Below are 19,389 nucleotides of genomic sequence, written 5' to 3'. Positions count from 1 at the left end.
CAGGACGCACACATAGACACACACACACTTGACCTCTTCTGCTCACTGAGCTCTCAGAACAGTCCTGTGACGAGACAGCAGAAGAATCTTCTCTGCCCAGAGAAGTAAATACTACATACTGACATCAGGGGTTCCCCATAAAACTGCTCAGCCAGGCCACTCTACACAGTAGACAGATCTCATCAGAGCACTCTCGGCTTCTAATCAGCTGTTTTGTCTCCTGTCACGCGTGTGAGCAGACACCCAAGATTACCACAACCCGAGGGGAGTGTTGAGTATTTTTGAAAAATGGAGACAGAAGCAGAAGACAACTTAAGGGGAAACAGACTACAGGAAGAAGAAACATTTTCTAAAGCTATCACTAAGGTCGTCAGAAAGAGAAGGCATCCGTGAGATTAAAAAAAAACAGAATACCATGAAAAATAAAACTAAATTTTAAAAGAACACAGGACATCCTGAAAATTAAAAAGAGATCTCAGAAATTAAAAATATGATAGCAGAAATGGGGCACCTGGCTGCCTCAGTCGGGAGAGCTTTCAACTCTTGATCTTGGGGTCATGAGTTTGAGCCCCACATTGGGCGTAGAGATTACTTACGTAAATGAATAAATAAAATTTTTAAAAAGTGTGCAATAGCAGAAATGGAAAACTTGACAAAATAAGGAAATGTTGAAAAGTAAAAATTAGAGAAGCAACCAAGGAGGGTCAGCATCAGAATCACGAGAATTTCAGAAATAAGAGGCAAAGAAAATGGAAAGAAACCAACTAAAACCACATTTTTTTTTAAAATCCCAGAACGAAAGATTATAAACTGCCTAACTGAAAGAGTTTGGCACATACCCCAGCCGAATGAGCAAAATCAGACCCACAAGGTACATCACTGTGACATTTCACACCACTGGGGACAAACGTGATCCAATGAGCTTGTGTGAAGAAGTGGATCCCCTACAAAGGGTAGAAATCAGCATGCTTTCGACTTCATCAACACAGTAGCACTGGGAAAGGAGAAGCCAGTGAAGCAGTGCCTTAGAGATTCTGAAAGAAATTAAGTGCTACCCACATTCGATACCCAGCCAAACTAACTGGTGTGAGGCAGGGTGAAATGGGTTTTGGTCTTGTGGAAGTCTCAAGAAAGTACCACACACACTTTAACTCCTCCCAAACGAGGAGTAAACCAACAAAGAGGAAGACACAGATTCCAGGTGGCAGAATTCCTGGGAGAGGTGAAAGGAATCCATGTGAGGGAAGAGAGCCTGGGCCGCCCACTGTGCCCCGGGGGCTGAGCTGCCCAGAGGCCACTGAGGATGCTGCTTCCAGAAGTGAACCCCTGATGCGAATAAATGTATTGACTGCGGATTGACAAGGGAGATAAGAGTGAGGGATAAATCCGTAGAAAATTCAGCACCTGCAAGAAAGATGACAGTCTCAGGGAAAGCAAAAACATAGTGTTACCAGTTTCATATTGCTGTGTAACAAATTACCCCACAACACAGTGTCTCCAAACAACAGTACTGGTTTCTGCAGGTCAGGAATTCGGGAGTGGCTTCGCTGGGGGGGGTTGGCTCGGATCTCGGCAGTCTTCTGAAGGTTTGGCCTAGGTGGAAGAATCTGTTGGCCGCCGCCCCATGTAGGAAGGAAGAGAAATCACATTATTCTCCTAATAGTTTATTTAGTATTGATCTAACCAAATCTCATAACTGTGTCAAGGAGAAGAGGAGATGCAGACAGGCTTTTGTGTCATTTGGCGGGGAGAACCTGGAAAAGGTTGCTTGGTTTCTTAAATCTTCCCCTTCCAAAACAAAAAGGAGCCAGTACCTAAAACCTAACAAGAGCTAGCAACAGAAGCATTTTTATTTAGAGCTGCAAAGGTAGATGCCAGTAAAACCAGTGGAGTCAAAAGCGCCGGTCTTGGGCAAGTGAGACGAGGGCGGGGGAGGGAGGCCAGAACCTTCTGTCTCACTTAACAGACCTCGTTGTCTTATTAAACTATGCCCACGTAGAATTCGGATGAAAGCAAACTCTGATTAATAAAAGGAAACCAGTAAAATAAATTCAGGTGAATTTTTATATGTCGGGGTGGAGAGGACGGTTCTTTCTCAATGAGACACCAAAAGAAGACATCGTAAAGGGAAAAGATCTGGTAGATTTGACTTGCGACTGATCAGAAGCTTCTGTGCATTAAACACACATACACAAGAGGGAAAGGCAAATACTATGCCAGAAAAAAGTCCTGATAAACAGGCCAAAGGGCTAGTGGTAAGATGGAAACCATTTCAGTCTTTTAAAAAATGCTAACTGTCTCAATCTGCCTCTAGGGCAATTTGGCAAATGTATCAAAGTCTTGGGCATGTCTGTATCCTTTGACCCAGGGGTTCTGACGCTAAGAATTTATCCTATGTGACTAATCTTTGATGTACGCAAAGATTTCGCTATTAAGAGTTTTTTTTTCTTAATATAGAGGAAAAAATTGAAACAGTTGAAATGACCACCAGTAAGTGATGAGGGGCACAAAAATAAAATGGTGAATGAAATACTAGATAGCCCTTATAAATCAGCCTGATGGCAACCGCATCCTGGCATAGGAAAGTCTTCGTGGTATGTTTCTTTTGTTCTTTAAAAGTTATGTAAATGTGCATATATACCCATGTACATGTGTGTACACAGATTCAGGGTGTTACTGTTTATTCTTCTGTGTCTGTGTGTTCTTTGTGTCTTCCGTGTTTTCCAAGTATTTGACACTGATCAGGTGTTATTTTTGTAGTCAAGGAAAAAACAAGGGTTTTTGTTGTTTTGTTTTGTTTTTTGTTGTTTATTTGAAAAATATGGAAAGTGCAAAGAAGAAAACAGTAATCACACTCACACCACCCCACATTAACCACTACTAACATTTGGCATATTTGCTTCAGATTTTTTTTCTTTCTGCAAACTTTTAAAATATAATTAACACCAAAACATTAGCTTTGGTTATCTTTAGATATGAGACTGTGAGCTATGTTTTGGGTTTTTTTCCTTCTTCTTTTTCCTCTCTCTCTCTCTGTCTCACTCTCTCCCATTCTCTGCCTCCTTCCCTCCCTCTCATACTTTCCTGTATTTCCCAAGTTTTCTCTGATGATTGTATTTTACTTTTAAAGGGATAAACTTCGGTTAACCATAAAAGGTCAACTATTTTCAAATGCCAAATTTTAGACATTTAAAAGAAGGCATGCAAGGTTTTGGACTTGAGAACAGCTTTGATGCAGCCGGGAGAAGGGAAGGCATCCCGTATGTGGCGGGTGAGGGGGGGTGGCCATATGTCCCAATTGCCTTGGACAGTCCAAGTCTTATACCTGTTGTCCTGACGACGTTATTGGTGACATTTTGCACGTAGTTGACGTGGTACACATAACCTGTCATTTGTGCAGACGGAGCCAGTCAGCACAGCCTCCTTCCTCCCGGCAACACTGCTCTCTTCATTTCTTGTGTTTCCGGTCTTCTAAAAACCAAGGGGCCCCTTTGAAATTCCATAGTATGTTGAGGTTAGGTAGTTTAAGCAGATGATTTTTCTTAGTTCCTTCAAAGAAATCTAACAAATTCACGTGAAAGTGTAGTAAACCATGAGTAGCGGAGCAAGAGAAGGGAATTGTTTACTCCTGCTCAGTTGTGAGCCAGCAGCATGAACCTGGGCGAGTCACTGGACCTCTCCATATTGGCTCTCCCATCTACAAAATGAGAGGGTTGAACTGGAACAATTTCTATGGTAACTTGCAATTCTAAAAATACTGTGATTCCAAATTAAGATTTAGAGAGGCTGTGGCACCACAAGTAATAGCATCTAAGTTCCTAATTTCTTTGTAGCTGGTTCTGTAGTACTAGACTCCCAGTAAGCATCATTTCGAAGACAACTGTGCGAATTCTGGAGAATTCTCATCTGGCTCCCATGTTCCTGCAACAAAGATTCAGTTCAGATTTCAGTGTTTTGGGTTGTTTTTTTTTTTTAAGATTTTCTATTTATTTTACATAGAGAGATCACAAGTAGGCAGAGAGGCAGGCAGAGAGAGAAGGGGGAAGCAGTCTCCCCACTGAGCAGAGAGCCCGATGCGGGGCTCGATCCCAGGACCCTGAGATCATGACCTGAGCCGAAGGCAGAGGCTTTAACCCACTGAGCCACCCAAGTGCCACTAGAATTCAAGTTTTAGATGGGCTGAAGGGACCCTCTAGTCTATCTCCTTGGTTTTAGAGTTTAAGAAACTGAGCTCTGGAGAGCTCATGATTTGTCCACAAAACAAATCAGAGGCAGAGAGCAGGCTCTCTGATTCCGATCTAGAGCTTGTTAGACCACAGCGTGCTTCGCGTGGAGCAGAGTCAATCTTTTCTCAATGCCACCAGGACCTCATTTGCACTGTCACCAAAATGGCCCTTGAGGGCAGTTGTTCGCTGGCCAAAACCATTGTGTCAGTCAACTCTGATCCCTAATTTGGGGGAGAGTTACCAGGGAGCAAGAGGAGGGGATTCCGGAGCTGTGCTCCCCTAACCTCAGTACTTTAGAGCTGTAAGACAGGAAAGAGCAATTCTTTACTCTCCTTTTCAGTTCCAGCGCTTACCTTCCCTCCGCTAATTATAGAGCTGCCCGATTATTTGTTTACAGAAGCCACGTGAGTCAGCCAGCCCCAAAGGGTTAACGCTCCCAAATTACCGGGCTGGGTTAACAATAAACAGGATGTCCTCCAGAAATTAAATTTAAACCACTGTGACTCAGGCCAGCCCATCCTCTCAACCGGCTTGTTGTCTGGGGTTATTATCGGTGGTTAATTATACCATTGGGTTTAGCAACAGTGTTGGTCAGTTTGGGCCAAGAGAAAGCAAGCTTGGGCAGAAGGGGGTGCGGAGGCAAAGGGCAGGTGAATGGGTGGAAGCGGGAGGTTTGAACGGGAGCACTGAAAGGAGTGGGAGTGGCATTGTCCCCTCAGGGCTCTCCTGCTGTGGCCCTGCACCTGAGCTGATCCCAGGAGCACTTAACTCCCTGTTAGCTGAGCGGGGAGAAGAGGGTTCGGGGACTTTCCGTTTCTCCAGCCATGGACACTGGCTGTGTTTGCCTCTGGCCTGGGCACGCTTTTCAGAATCGGTGAATCAAAATTCTCAGCACCTCAAGGCAGCTTCTGAATTACCCGGTTTGACCCTGTCCTTTCACAGAGTACGAAGTGAATCGCTGGGCCCTCCTTACCTGCAGGAGAGTGGCCGGCGGAGGCAGAGGCAGCAGTGGTGGGTTGCTTTAGACCCTAGACCTTGACCTTCCTTCTGTTATGCCAAACTGTCGTTGGTTTCCAAGTGGGGAACCTGCAGGGCAGAGCATCCCAGCAGGGTCAGCACAGACTTGGGCTAGGCTCAGAGTCCTCTACGAATTAACCACGGCTCACTTTTGTCAGTTCTTACCGGGAATGACCCAGCCTGGCTGGTCCTTCATGCCCCTGTAGCTTGTCATCCCTCTCCAGCCACAGCAGCCACTCTGTAGGGCTACTGTTTGTCCCTTGTAGCGAAGTAGTGAAGCCCCTAAGGCAGATGAGAAGTGCTGCTCGCGGTGTTTTTTTAAACACTGGTTTTCAAGGCTGATCGCTACCCCGGTGAACCTGTAATGTCTGACTTTACAGCTCCTCAGGACGCAGATACACAGTGACTGTGAGCTGATCAATGTCTCCCCTTTCCCGCCCCCACCCCTGCAATGCAGCTATACACCGGACTCTTGCTAGGAGAGATGCTCTGGGGCAGAAGGTGGTGCCCACGACTCCCAGCTGACGCTCCGGAGCCTGGCACTCCGGAGCCGGGCCTGGCTACCGCCGGCTCTAGCCCCATGGGGTGTGCCGCACAGGGGCTGGGAGCAAGCCGCTGCAGGAGGACAGCAGCTTACACTTCATCAGTGCTTTTCAACCACATCCCTCCCCATCTCTCCTAAAAGCCCCCTTTGTCTCTTTCTCTCATAGGATTCCTTTCAAGATTGGGCAGCCCAAGAAACAGATTGTCCCCAAAACAGTGAGTAACCCGATTCTTTCATTCTGAAGCTCAGTCTCTCTCACGTGTCCTTTACAGAGGACCAGAACTTTGATTCAGCTCATCGTGGGCCTGAGAGGGCTGCGCCCAGGCTGCCTTCCTCCCAGCCGTGTCACTCTAGAACCTCACCTAGACTGGGGTTTGTGGGGACCTCCTAGCCTGGGACATTTTCCTTCTCCAGATCAGCCTGGGCTCCTCCCCATCATCCTTGGGTGGGTCAAGGAGGTAGGTGACAGGTGAGGAGGAATCTGTGGCTCCTGTAGGGCCCATCTCTATGATCTAGCTTGTAGTCTGTGCTTCCCTAAGAGGGCTCCTGAAACGTAGGCCCCCGCCGAGGACATGTCCCAAACCTTTATCTCCAGCCAGTCAAGCTGTGTGAGGGTCAGGAAGCTTCTCTGGGGAGGTCCCTTTCTCTCCACTGCTAAAGGCATCTTGGCAAGGACCCAGAGTCTGCGGGAGGGCATGAGTGAATCCTACCCCCTTGAGAGTCTGCGGGTTTTGTTTTCTTTGTTTGTTTGTTTGTTTTTAAAGATTTTATTTATTTATTTGACACAGAGAGAGAGATCACAAGTAGGCAGAGAGAGAGGGGGAAGCAGGCTCCCTGCAGAGCAGGTAGCCAGATGCAGGCCTAGATCCCAGGATCCTGAGATCATGACCTGAGCCAAAGGCAGAGGCTTAACCCGCTGAGCCACCCAGGTGTCCTTAGAGGCTGCGGTTTTTATCCCTATTTTATCCCCAGAATGGGAGAGGAATCACAGATTCTTAGAAAGTTAGAGGTGGAAGCCCTTAGTGATCATCCCATCCAACCTGATATTTCTGGTGAGAAAACCAAGGCCCATGAAGTCACAGTGACTTGGAGCCTCTGTTCCATACACATTCCATTCCTTTGGGCTGCCTTCTTCAGGCTGTGAAGGTCTTCCAAGGTTGGGGAATTCTGGTAAAGAATGGTCTCTTGAACCCCCTATCCCACAAATTGGAGCCGGCTCTGGGTCTCACTGTGGGGAAGCATTACTACACACCGCCTCTCCTTGTGCCCAGCACTGTTGGCCTGCTGGAGCGCCTGACGGGCCTCCTTGGCTTCACAGCCTCAGCCCTGCTTGGCTAGGACTCAGGACTACAGGAAAGCTACCGCGGCAGTTTGGCAAGAAGGGAAGTTCAGCACACATCTGACCAATGGCTCAGTCTTTGGAAAATCCGAAGTCAGGCCACTTAAAAGGAAGTGCGCCTGCGTTTCTCTTTCAAGTGAGGCAGGCCGAGGACAGACGGCACTTTACCTCCCATGCAGAGGCTGGCCATCTGCGGAGGCCCTCAGCTGAAGCACAGAGAATCTGGGCGTGCAAGTGTTGGGCTCTAGCCGGCTACAGGAAGTGGGAAGGTGTGGCTTTGAGTCTCCAGAGTTTAATCCAGGGCAGATCTGAAAGGGAAGTGGTTTTTGAGAAGGGCCCTTTATTCCCCACACTCACTACCAAAACACAAACAGACAAACAGAAAACTCTCCCGACACCCTTACCTCTATGGAGATAGCCATTGTTCTCCATAGAAAAATACAGGCTACAATTTGCTTTCTAGCTTCTTTACCAGAGGCTCTTTTTTGACAGATCTCTGGGTCTTTTAATCTGAGGAGTGGCGAGGTCTCCCCAGAGGAAGGACAGGTACAATCCCAGTGCCGGCGGATGGCTTTACAGACAGGCTGGCGGATGAGCCCCTGGCCTGCTTCTCCTGCGCCTCATGGGGGTCTTGTTTGAGATAGAACTGTGGTCCTTTGACTTCGGGAATCTGCTCTCCCAGACAAACTGGGCATCAATTAGTGATTAAGAAGCCGGATTTGGGAGGTTTCCTGCCTGGATTCCCACCGCTCTGCCATGTGCTGTGTGTGATGACCGTAGACGAGGCCCTTACCCTCTCTGAGCCTTGCTTTCCTCCTTCGTAAGTGCAGACGATCCTGGTACTCATGCCGTTGACGTGTTCGGAGTCTTATGTAAGGTCACGCGTATGAAGCACTGAACACAGCGTCTGACACATAACAAGCCCTCAAGAAATGTCAACTCCATGATGGGAAGACAGTTTCTAAACTCCTGGGGATGCAGCCTGTCCCGAGAGCAGCCGGATCCCCTAGTGGGGCAGGGAGGAAATGGTCGGCCGGGCCTTTGATCTCTCCCAAGGAACCAGAGCCATGTTAGGGCTTGGAAGAGAGTTCTATGCTCCCTCAACTCCCCAGAGGCACTGAAGTATGAAGAGTGAGAGCCTGCCCCTTTGGGTCTCGTTCTCCGCCACACAGGCCCCCTCCAGGCCCCCACAACAGGCCGGGCCCAGGCCGCTATGGCGGCTGCCTGCACATGGTGGGAACACCCTGCTGGTCTTACCCGGGCACTGTCAGAGAGCGGCAAATGTGGCTGCCTGCTGACGGGAAGTCCTGGTGCCCCGTCATGGGCAGAAACGCTCACATTATCTTCAGGGAGTTTCAGGAGGTTTTTGGCTCAAGGCACCCAGCTGCCAACACAAAGGAAGCACTGTGCAGTGCTCACACTCTTCTCCTGTGTCCAGGTCCTTAACCCGAGTTCCGTTATTGTCAGGGCTCAGGCTGGGGTAGTGTGTTCTCGGCAGGGGCTGGCTACGGCCCTGGAAGGGGCAGGACGGGCGCCCCCACACCCCCCAGTCCCAGCCTTCGGCTTAGCCCCCTCCTGCCCCTCCATCCCGAAGGCAACTGGAGCAGCTTGGCGTGGGGGAGGGAAGCAGCTCCTCCCTCTGCAACCGGGCAGGATGGACGCCGTCTCTGAAGCAGTTAGCCTGGGTCACCACGGGCAGGAAGGCGCCCTCTCCGACTCTCAGCTGGGGCGGCGCTCCACAGCCTCAAGGCAGAACACTGGCCAGGTCGCCATGTCGAGCCTTCCCTGGAGGGAGATTGTCCCTTGCCAAGCAGAGAGTCTCTCAGCCGCATTTAATCGTGTTGCGACATCCCCGGGAAAGCTGCTTCCCCCGCCCCCAGCATCCCTCAGAGAGAGGCTTCTTAGAACGCCTGCATGCCCTCCGCCCCAACTCCGACCTGGCACAGTGCGGCTCAGGCGCCGGAGGCCCGGCCCTGCCTACCCATCTCCCTTTTCCCTTCACAAGTGGCAGTTTGGGTGGGAGCTCAGCCCCCTTATTCCCTTCACAAATCCTGACTCTTGCTCCGTGTTAACCCTGACCCCAGGCCAGTGGCAGGGAGAGCGGGGAACAGCACCCAAAGCTGTGGAGCATGCGGTGAGCAGCCTACGGTGGGGTGCTCAGTCCCCCTGCACTAACCTCGCCGGCCCGGCCCACCCCGACCCTCTGACAGTCTGCACATGTGTTTACATTCGCATTGTTGACTTGGGGCCAGTCGCCTCTTTGGCAGAAGCATCAAGCATTCAAAGATGTTCAGATCTCTTGTGTTTGGCTCTTCCCTCAGAGTGGATAGACCTTGGACTGAGACTCTAGTGTGTCTCTCTATTCCCTTAGCCATTGTCTGAGGGGTCAGAATCCTGGTGGTGTTGCCTTGGCTCTTGCCCCCAGGGGAGGAGAGGGATCTTGAGACCATCGAGCTGTCAGAGCAAGCCACACCTGGCTACCAGAAGCAGAGGAGGGAAACGTTCATGGACATTGCAGGTGGCCACGTGGCCTTGAGCAGAGGCCAAAGGAGCCAGCCCTACCCCAACCTAGTTGTCAGCTGCCAGCATGAGACCTCGTTTCTCAGCAATCAGAGTGATCCAGCCCAGCTGGAACCCCACCGTCGCTCGCTCTCTGTGCAAGTCCAAGCAGTCCCGGCCAGGGGAACCAGGTGCTCTGCACCATCCCACACACACATCAGCACATGTGGGGATTGCAAAAGAGGGTGCTGGGAGCCAAAGCCATAGCTCCGGTGGGTCAGCAGTCTTCTCCGTACCCGCCTCCCCTCCAGGAGCACCGATTCCGTGTTCTTGATCTTCGGGAGGGCTGGATTCTGACCAAGACCTCCTTCGTTTAATTTCTTTCTTTTGGGGAAAAAAGGCTTTTTGTATGTGAAGACTTTGCTTAGTGGTCACATCCTACAGAGTAAGAGAGGGGATGTGTCTTGTGAAGGAAGGCCCCGGTGCAACACCCAGGCACACGATCCAGGCTTAGCTGAAGGTCTGGCTATCAGCTGACTCCATGCTATGTGCTGCCTGTCCTCCCATCTGAGGGGTTAGGGTCCAGTCTGCACCCCACGACTGCTCTGGGCCTCCCAGCGCCCCTGCGTGTAGGAGAGGAGCAAGGAGACACCATCAGCAGGCCAGGCACCGGGCTCGGCATGGACTACTAGGGGATCCTTCAAGCCAGCCAGCAGGCCCGACACCGCTAAAAAGCAGCAGCCACCAGCAGTCTTCACAGGGAAAGCCCAACCAGAGCGATCCCGTTCCGCTAGAAAAGAAACCCAGACTCAGAACGTTAGGTAGTATTTTTCGTGCTGCACAGCTGGTATCAGAGTTCAGGTCTCGTCCATCTTTGCTCGCTCCTATCCCCCACCATCCTCGGTGGCACTGCCAGAGAAAGGGCTAGACTGCCACAGTGCGGACTTGCTGGGCCAGGGCCAGGCCCCCCACCCCAGAACAAAGCCCCTGCCTGCCATCTCACCAAATGCTCTTCAGGCTTTGGCTGAGACTTTGATTCCTGCCCCACCACACATCCCCCGGGATAGGTGGCACGTGAAGCTTTTGTCAGGAATATATGCTTTCATGGGTGTGAATATTGAATTTCTCTAGAGCAGCTTTTGTTGGATCATAAGGAAGGCGATGATGAACATGTCAGGTTCCTGGGTGGAGAGAGAGCAGGGCAGGGGGTCTGCTGAAAAGAGAGCAGACTTACCGGAGAGAGGGAAACCAGTGGTGAATTTTACTTCACAGTTTTGTGTCAGGTCCCAGATGCTGGGCGCATAAAGTAAGAAGACACCCTGAGCTCCTACCTCACAACTTGACAGTTCAGATGAGGAAAGTGAATTATGTCCATGCAAGGGCAGAGACACGTTGTCATGGTGTAGGTCCCTGGCTAGGCAGGTTCTCCAGTGTGTGGCCCTGCCCCCAGTTGGGGCTGCACATGTACACTTGTATATTGAATCTGTGTCATCTCTCCCACCAGTTCCCACGTCTGGTCTGTTCACCAGCAGAGCCCTCACACCTGGCAGAATATGTTGCACTTAATAGTTGCTCAGTAAATGTTTGTGGGGTTAACGAATGCTCTTTTCAAAGCAGAGGACGGTGCTGAGCTTGGAGTCTGAATTCCACCTTCCTTTGCCACCGACCAGCCCTGCATCCTCCCGAAAATCAACCCCCCCCCCACCTCTGGGCTTTGTTCCCCTCACTTGTAACAGGAAATAATTGGCCCAAATACTGTTCTGCCATTCTGGGATTATGTTGAGTTTACCCAAATGCACAGGGGGGGTATGGGGTCTGTGGGACTCCCCAATGCTTTGCGGGGCACTGTGACAGAAGAGTGTGTTGATGAAGAACAGTGGGGCCTTGACACTTTGCACAGTTTCCCTCTCCGTGAGCTTCAGCCAGTCTGTCGGGAGATTGAGAAGCAGGGTTCAGGGCTCACACTGGCAGGAGTCTCTGGGAGCAGCCAAGAAGGCATCTTTCTTAGGTCATGACTTTAATTCATCAGCAAATACCTTTTTCCCCATTCTCAGAATGCCAGGTAAGAGCCCAGGCCTTGGAGCCAGGCCACCCGTGTCCCCATCCCGGCTCTGCCACTCTCTAGTGGTGTGATCATACGCGGTTTGCTTTGCCTCTGTCTGAGGGAGCTCCTGAGTACAGGGGGGTAATGAGTACCTCTGCCTCCTCCAGCTGTGGAGGAGCGGCTGTGGCCAGGAGCACGAGGTGAGCACCCTGAGAGCGTGGAGCACCTCAGCCCAGAGGCTCAGCAAGCTGTCCAAGGAGCTGGTCCTGCCCATGTGGAAAGGAAGGAGGAGAGGTCTCAGTCCCTTCCTTGTGGCTCACAGATGTCATCTGCATCACAGGCCACTCTCCTAAGGGACCATGGCCAGGGCCCCGGTGGACAGATGAGGACATTCAGGTGTAGGTGTGCAGGTGGCTTTCTTGACTTCCCTGACGTGGAGGCAGCAGAATTGGGACCAGGACTCAAGCTCACCTGATGTAAATGTTGCTGGCATCGGGGAAATCGGTTAACTTATGAAGAGTTTTAAGAGAGCATTGCCTAAGCCAGGAGTAACAATTTGCGCTGGGAACATTCCAGCACACAGAGTGGAGACAGGAGCTTTCTGGATCCACCCTGAAACACCTTGAACTTTGAAGGTCGCAGGAGGTAGGCCCTGTAAGGAAACCGGGCGTGGAGCAGCAGGGGACCGCCTGCTTCCCCACATTCTGAGCACCTCACTTGCCCCACGAGGGGTTGTGGGGGGTGGGGAGAGGGAACACAGCCCGGTGCCTCGCGCCCTGTGGTGGCAGAACAGAGCCACAATCCGCTGCTACTTGCCGGGCTGGCCTATGTGGGAGGGGAGTCTTTTGCCCTAAATCAAACACTTAATTAATTCGGGAACACAGGGATACTGTGTCGTTAACGATCTGCCAGTGCTTGTGTGGACTGGACGGGGTGGTTCTCCGCAGCCCCGGGGAGGGCGTGCGGGGAGTTTCAGCTGGCTGGCAGATTTTTTCCAGCGTGTTGTCATTTCTCCGATGATTGAGTTATCTCTTTGGTTACAGGTGGAGAGAGATTTTGAGAGGGAGTATGGAAAACTCCAGCAGTGAGTGTCAAATCCCAGAAGGATGGGGGGGTTGGGGGGAGAAGGGCAGGAGCCTCCCGCCAGGTCTCAGCTCCCACAGGGCTCCTCCTGGCACTGCTAAGAGCAGGGCCGCTCCCCTGTCCCACCAGCAGCCCGGGAGCCGAGGGCAGCTCAGTTCACAGCCTGCCAGAAATTCTCCCCCAGCTGATAGCTGTGTGAGAGTCGTTAACTCTTAGCCTTTGGGTTCTTGGCCTCGCACAGAGCTGGCAGTGGCCCTCCCATTGGTAGGACAGATCCCCGCGGTACAGGGGCCCCTGCTTCTCCTGGCAGGCGGTCCAGAGCGTCAGGTTGGGCTTAGCTCAGGTAGATGGGAAGGAAGGGGCTGAAGCAAGCTGGCGGTGCCAGGTGCCCAGGGCCATGCCCCTGCCTTGCAGGCTGGAGGAGCAGACCAGGAGGCTGCAGAAGGACATGAAGAAGAGCACCGATGCTGACCTGGGTAGGTGGCGTATCCCTAAGCCAGGCCTAGCCTGGGGATATAGGTGGACCGCCGGCCCTCTGTCACGTGCGGCTTGGCTCCCGAGGTCTGTGCACAGGGCCAGATGCTGCTGCTCATCCCCAGGACGCAGGTGGGTCTGGACACGACTGCCCCGGCACCTCCAGGCTGTGTGCGCAGTGGGCCGAGGGTCTGCCGTGTCTTTTTGTTTTGTGGGTAGCTCCAGGTTGCCTGGGTGGAATCTTTGTTCATCGATCGCCACTGCCTTTCCAGTACAGGAGAGGCTGTGATGGGGCACCTGGGTGGCTTAGTTGGTTAAGCATCCACCTTCAGTTCAGGTCATGATCCCCGGGGTCCTGGGATCGAGTCCCGCATTGGGCTCCCTGCTCAGTGGGGAGTCTGCTTCTCCCTGTGCCTCTGCCTGTCGCTCCCCCTACTTGTACTCTTTCTATATATCAAGTAAATAAATAAAATCCATATTTTTTCTAAGAATTTTATTTATATGACAGAGAGCACAAGCAAGCAGAGTAGCAGGTAGAGGGAGAAGGAGAAGCAGGCTCCCCACTGAGCAAGGAGCCAGATGTGGGGCTCGATCGCAGGACCTTGGGAACATGACCCAAGCCGAAGACAGTGGCTTAACCAACTGAGCCACTCAGGAGCCCTAGGAAATAAAATCTTAAAAAAAAAAGAGAGAGAGAGAGAAAGAGAGGCTGTGACTTACTGCTTCCTTTCCTGGGTGCTTCTCCCAGCAACCACAGGGTCGGAGCACAGATGAAGGGAAGGTAGTGTTTTCAGAGTGAGCAGCTCTGGAAGCAGTGGAATGTCAGAGACCCATGAAGTGGATAGCATGGTTTTCTAATAAAGAAATCAGGATAAACGGAGGACCCCTGGAGCCCGGAGTCGAAAGCAGAGTCTGGACAGAGAAGGCCCTCCTGAAATAGCGGCGCCCCAGCCCCGCCCAAGGCCTGCACCCCACAGCCGGTGCATCAGAGTCCCTGGAAGGCCCACCCTGAGGCAGTGCTGCTGCAGCTGGTCCAGGGACCCCATTTTGAGAACTGCTGCTCCAGATGGTTGAGGGGAATCAAATTTCCTGATCTCAGGGTCTCCTCAACTGCCTGGACAAGATCCAAAATCCCATCCCGCGTGCCCAGGCAAGTCCACCTGCATGTGACCAGTCTTTGTTGACTGTTACATTCTGAGGGTGCATCAGGGCTCCAGAGACCTATGTGGCGTCTAAGAACCCCCCCTTTAAAGTTCAAAGACCGCCAGGCTCCCAGTTTGTGCTGGGCTGGCCACACCCTCCCAGTCCCTGAGAGTGGGGGCCCAGCAGCGCTCACAGAGGCCCGTGAGGACTCCCGGGGTCGGGGGAATTCCATGCTGTTAATTAACTTCAGAAGGTCTGGATGATTCGAACAGAGACAAAGGCAGGAAGTGTGAACGTTTCAGGAGAGAAAAGGAAAATTGGGAAGAAAGTCTTCCCCCATTCCAACTTTTCAGGGTTTTTTCTTCAAATATTAAAAAAAAAATTAGTGGAAGAAATTTTTCAAACACGTTTCCAGTTTTGTCTGAGGCTTTATCCTTTCATTATACCGTCTGAGGTCATCTCATAATCCAGGCAGGTTCCACATGATGTCTGCTCCTAAGCCTGCAAAGTCACTTCACAGCTTCGAAAGAGGGTTTTTTGCTCCATTGCTTCAACATTTCTGGGAGGTCTGCTTTCCTGGGCTTCTCCCATACTTTGCCCCTTTGCTGGGTGAAGGCAGCAAGCTCCCAGGTTCGAGAAAAAGACCTCTTCATAGGCATGTGGAGGGGCCCGAGGGAAGAGGGGCCCCCCAGGTGGGCTTCTCTTTCTCCCCTTCCTTAAGGCGGGCTGGGGTTGGCCTTAGGGATGCTCCCTCCTTAGATGCAGGGGCCAGGCGAGGCCACATCTGTCACGAACTGGAGTGACCCTTCTTTCATCCATGCAAAGACGTTTTTTCACATTTAATAACATCTCTGAAATCAAGACACCGTGGCACTTGATAGCGTTTAGTTGGCACTTTTGTCCTTTCCTAATGGTCTGTGCGGTAACGATGTGTCTTGCGATTGCTAGCATCTTAAATTCATGGCATGAAATAGTAATATATTCAGAAACTTGTTTTCCCCTGAGACCTTGAAACTGGCACAGACAGTATGGAGCAGGCCAGGCCCTTCTCCAGTCTCTCGTCCTGCCCCTGTAGAATTTTTTTTTACAAGTAATGGAGACCTAAAAACTTGTCTGGGACCAAGAACCCCAGAGCTGCTGATAGAGCTCCCTCCTGCCTCGGAGCTGCCCTGTGATCTCCGGGCTCCCCATATGTCACACAGGGTGTCAGAACATATGGACAAGGCTACAGAGGGGCAGTGGTCTTCGTGCATGGGGAAATTACCTTGGACAGCATAAGCAGATACCCTGGCAGAGCCTGTGGGGCCCAACCACAGTGTCTCCAGGCCTGGTCAAGCAGCAGACGGGAGGCAGGTGCCTGGAGGCTGGGCCTGGCTCGGCACTTGTTGCTGTCTGACCTGTAGGCCATTACGAGCTCTTCTGAGCCTCACCTGCCTCATCTGGGAAATGGAGCCAAAATACACCACCCCAGATGTCTCCTGGATTGTTGGAGCCCTGAATGAAATGGGGGTGGGGGGAGTAGTGGGGTGGAACCCATTGACAGCTTTGGAGTTCTTGGTCTGGTACAGGTTTTTAAGGCTCCATTGTTGGGAGACACAATGAGAGAGGGAACACAAGCAGGGGGAGTGGGAGAGGAAGAAGCAGGCTTCCCACCAAGTAGGGCATCCGATACAGGGCCCGATCCCAGGACTCCGGGATCATGACCTGAACTGAAGGCAGATGCTTAACGACTGAACCACCCAGGCACTCCTAAGAGTTTCTTTAAAATGCACGTTCTTGGATTCCAGACTTATTGAATGAGAATCTGTAGAGCTAGAAATAAGTATTTTTTTATAGCTTCCCACCCAAATGATTCTGTTAAAATCTAGAGTTCAGAAAATTAAGTCATTGCCAAAGGTAAAGCCTCTCAAAAGAATTACCCAGAGCGGCATCCAATGGTCAGGAACAGTCACCGGACAGTAAGGACTTTTGACTCATGCTCTCTGGTACTCCGAAGCTTTTATGGTGTGCAGCCTGGGGGAGGTCAGGGTATGGCCCCTGGACTGCAGGAGGACGGGGTTCCTGGCAACAAGACCTTGAAGCCTGTCCCTTCCCAGGTTCACTGAGCTTTGACCTCTTACAGCCATGTCCAAGTCTGCCGTGAAGATATCCTTGGACTTGCTCTCCAATCCCCTCTGCGAGCAAGACCAGGACTTCCTGAACATGGTGACAGCTCTGGACACGGCCATGAAGCGGATGGATGCCTTCAACCAGGAAAAGGTAAGTGGGGGTCTTGCTCTCCTGCCTTCTCACGGCTTCTGTGTGGGTGGAGTACCTATGCAGAGTCCTTAATGGGCTTGGTCTTCTCTTCGGCCGCCTGCAAGCCCTCTGAGGCCCGAGTGTTGCAAGCCCTGGGAGCTCTTTCCCAGCCCTGCCTCAGCCCTGGTTGCTTCCCATGGTTCACTCACCGTGAGAGCTGTGCACGCCTGCAGCCCCTTTCCCTCGCTATTGTTGCCCACCCAGCCTCCCCACGGAGCAGGGCTGCAGTGGGCGAGCGGGAGGACACCTGACCTGAAACCAGAACCAGAACAGTACTCCCTGCTGCCCTCAGGCGTCCTGGGCGTCAGCTCACTGCAGCAGCAGAGTTGGGGTGCCCCACCTGCCAGTCCCGCCCCAGTCCCCCCAGCCTGGGTCTCGTCCCTGCCCGGGGTTCTCAGCAGAGCCCCGAGGCTGCTTTTCTCTTCTCAGGAACCTGGCTGGAGCCTCCCGTTTGAGGAAGAGTCTGACTTCCCCTCGGTGTTGATATCTTTGGGTTTTTTGCTCTTAACAGGTGAACCAGATTCAAAAGACCGTGATTGAACCCTTAAAAAAGTAAGTAAAGGTCGTTTGGGGACCACAGGCCTCAGAGACCTGGGCTCAGGGCACTTACTGGAAAGGCAGGCCCACTGGCCAGTTGGTGGCCAGATAGCGTCTCTAGCAGCCTGTTTCCAGACGCACGCGGGGCTAACCAGAATCACAACAGGGACACCAGCCTCGGGCCCCGTGGTCCCCGGGGGTGGTTCGTGTGGTGGCTCCAGAGCGCACGCACCTGGCCCTGGTGCGCCCAGTGACCACAAAGCACTTCCGATCTGCCGCGCCGGACGGCCTCTGCTCTGGTGGTCACTTGGCCATTTTCCCCTTTGTTCCTGGTGGAGAAGCAGAGGGCCCGGAGCTTGCTGCGTTGGGCGAGCAGAGATCTCGGCCGGCCCTCTGCGGGGATGGGCAGAGCCTTTCATCTCCCCGCTGCGCTGGGAGAGCAGCTGCCTGGAGCGTTCGGCTTTTGAAATGTGGGGGTGGCTGCACATGGGGAAGGGCGCAGCAGCGGGGTCCTGCCTGGGAAGGTCCCCTAACTCGTGACCTGTCAGGGTCAAAAGTTCTTCTGTAAGACTCATTTTCTCTCCGGCAGGCCCTGGGCAGTGATCAGACGGGCCTATTCCCTGAGTCCCCAGAGGGGGTGGGCCGGGGGGTGGGCAGGAGGAGCATTGCCTTGAAGCTCCCGGATCACTTCATCTTCCCCCCCAGCCTCTCCCAAACTGCCTCTGACCTAGAAAGGCTCCCGCTCCAGCCCGGCAGCTGCACTTTATTACCTCTCCTGTGGTGGTCCCTGGCAGCTGCCTCACCAGGCCCGGGTAATGAGGCTCTGCTAATTACCATTAGGCCTGGACCGGGGCCCGGAGGGAGACGAAGAGAGCAGGTTTTGGTCCTCCAGCCCCTGGCGTTGGGGCTCTGGAGCTCTTCGCTCCCTGTTCGGGTCCAAGGGGTGGGGTTAGGGAAAGCTGTTTCTAAGCCTGGGCTGTCTGGAGGCTCGGCCTGCGTGGGAAGAGATTTTTCCCTGCATCCCCCACTCCTTCCCTGAACCCCGGCCCTCTGTCCCTTGCTCGGCCCCGGGTCGCAGGGTCCCATGAGGAACTGGGTGCCGAGGAGGCTGGTGGCTTGGGAGGGAGGTGTCAGCAGGAGCTCCATTGCTGGCGGCCTTCTGACCGGGTCTCTGGGACCGAGGGTCGACAACTGGATGGGAAGGACCAGGGGCCGCCACTGAGGCTGCCATGGACACCCACGGCTAGCAGAGCTAGGCAGGGGACACCAGCTCAGAGAACAAGGGGACTGACTCCCATCTCGATTTCACAACCAAGGAGGCGGCCTTGAAATCTGATGCCTGGCTTCTAGAGCCAAATGGAGAGAAATCCCGGCTGCTTCCCACCGCCCCAGCAGCCCACCACCTGCCAGGAAGGTGGGTGAGCAGCACAGGGGGCGGGCACCATCTCCGCAGCAGATCCGCTGACCTCTGCCTGAGCCTCCCAGGCCTGCCTGCCTCCCTGGCAGGCTCCTCCATCCCAGCGCCGACATGCGATCTCCCCTAACCACATAAAACCGGCACTGCCTGTTGCCGCTTCTTGCCAGGAGAGACGCTCCCAGGGACCCCGGTACCGGAAACAGGAAACTGCAGCTTTCCTGTCCTCTGATGAAGAACATCGCCACATGGCTGCCCGGCCGCCCCCAGTCTCCCCCCAGGGGGCTTGGCCTCTAATCCCCCAGTCTCTGGGCTGCGTTCACATGGTCGGATGGGGATGCTTTCAATTTCCCTTTCCTGGTGGGTGGAAGATCCCGGCTGTGTGGGCACGGATTGAGGAATGGCAGGCATTCCCCACCAGGGCCGGCTGCTCGCAGCCTACCTCCCAGCCGGCCTCTTTCTCCTTCCCCCTTTCCCTCCTCCCTCTCTCTGCCTCCTCACCCCATCGCTTGGGGCGTGGGGGGGGCAGTTTGGTTGAACCTTAGGACAGTCATAGTCACCTGGGCAGAGCTTCAGTGACGGTGTGGCGTGGGCCCAGCCCAGTTCGCCTTCTTGGAAGCGTAGACACAGCACAGATTTTAGGAGCTTGCGACCTAGGCGGATGCCAAAGTGGCACCCTCAGGAAGAAGGATCCGGATGGTCTGTAATCGCCGCGGTGGTGCTGTGCGGTGGGTGGGCCAGCATACCCTCAGCCCTGGCCAGGTCCCTGCT

General features: G+C 53.1%; 1 protein-coding gene across 1 annotated transcript in view; it reads left to right on the top strand.

Moving 5' to 3' along the window:
* BIN3 (bridging integrator 3) overlaps nucleotides 1–19,389 on the top strand; it is a 43,309-nt gene that overhangs the window by 15,538 nt on the left and 8,382 nt on the right. The window contains exons 2-5 of the mRNA XM_032332161.1: nucleotides 12,713–12,753; nucleotides 13,167–13,228; nucleotides 16,492–16,628; nucleotides 17,179–17,219. Coding sequence (XP_032188052.1) covers nucleotides 13,201–13,228; nucleotides 16,492–16,628; nucleotides 17,179–17,219 — 206 coding nt within the window. The 5' untranslated portion in view covers nucleotides 12,713–12,753; nucleotides 13,167–13,200. The remainder of the gene's footprint in view (nucleotides 1–12,712; nucleotides 12,754–13,166; nucleotides 13,229–16,491; nucleotides 16,629–17,178; nucleotides 17,220–19,389) is intronic.

The sequence above is a fragment of the Mustela erminea genome, chromosome 2 (genome assembly GCF_009829155.1).
Source record: "Mustela erminea isolate mMusErm1 chromosome 2, mMusErm1.Pri, whole genome shotgun sequence".
In the NCBI taxonomy this organism is placed as follows: Eukaryota; Metazoa; Chordata; class Mammalia; order Carnivora; family Mustelidae; genus Mustela; species Mustela erminea.
This window is presented reverse-complemented; position numbering and strand designations above follow the sequence as displayed.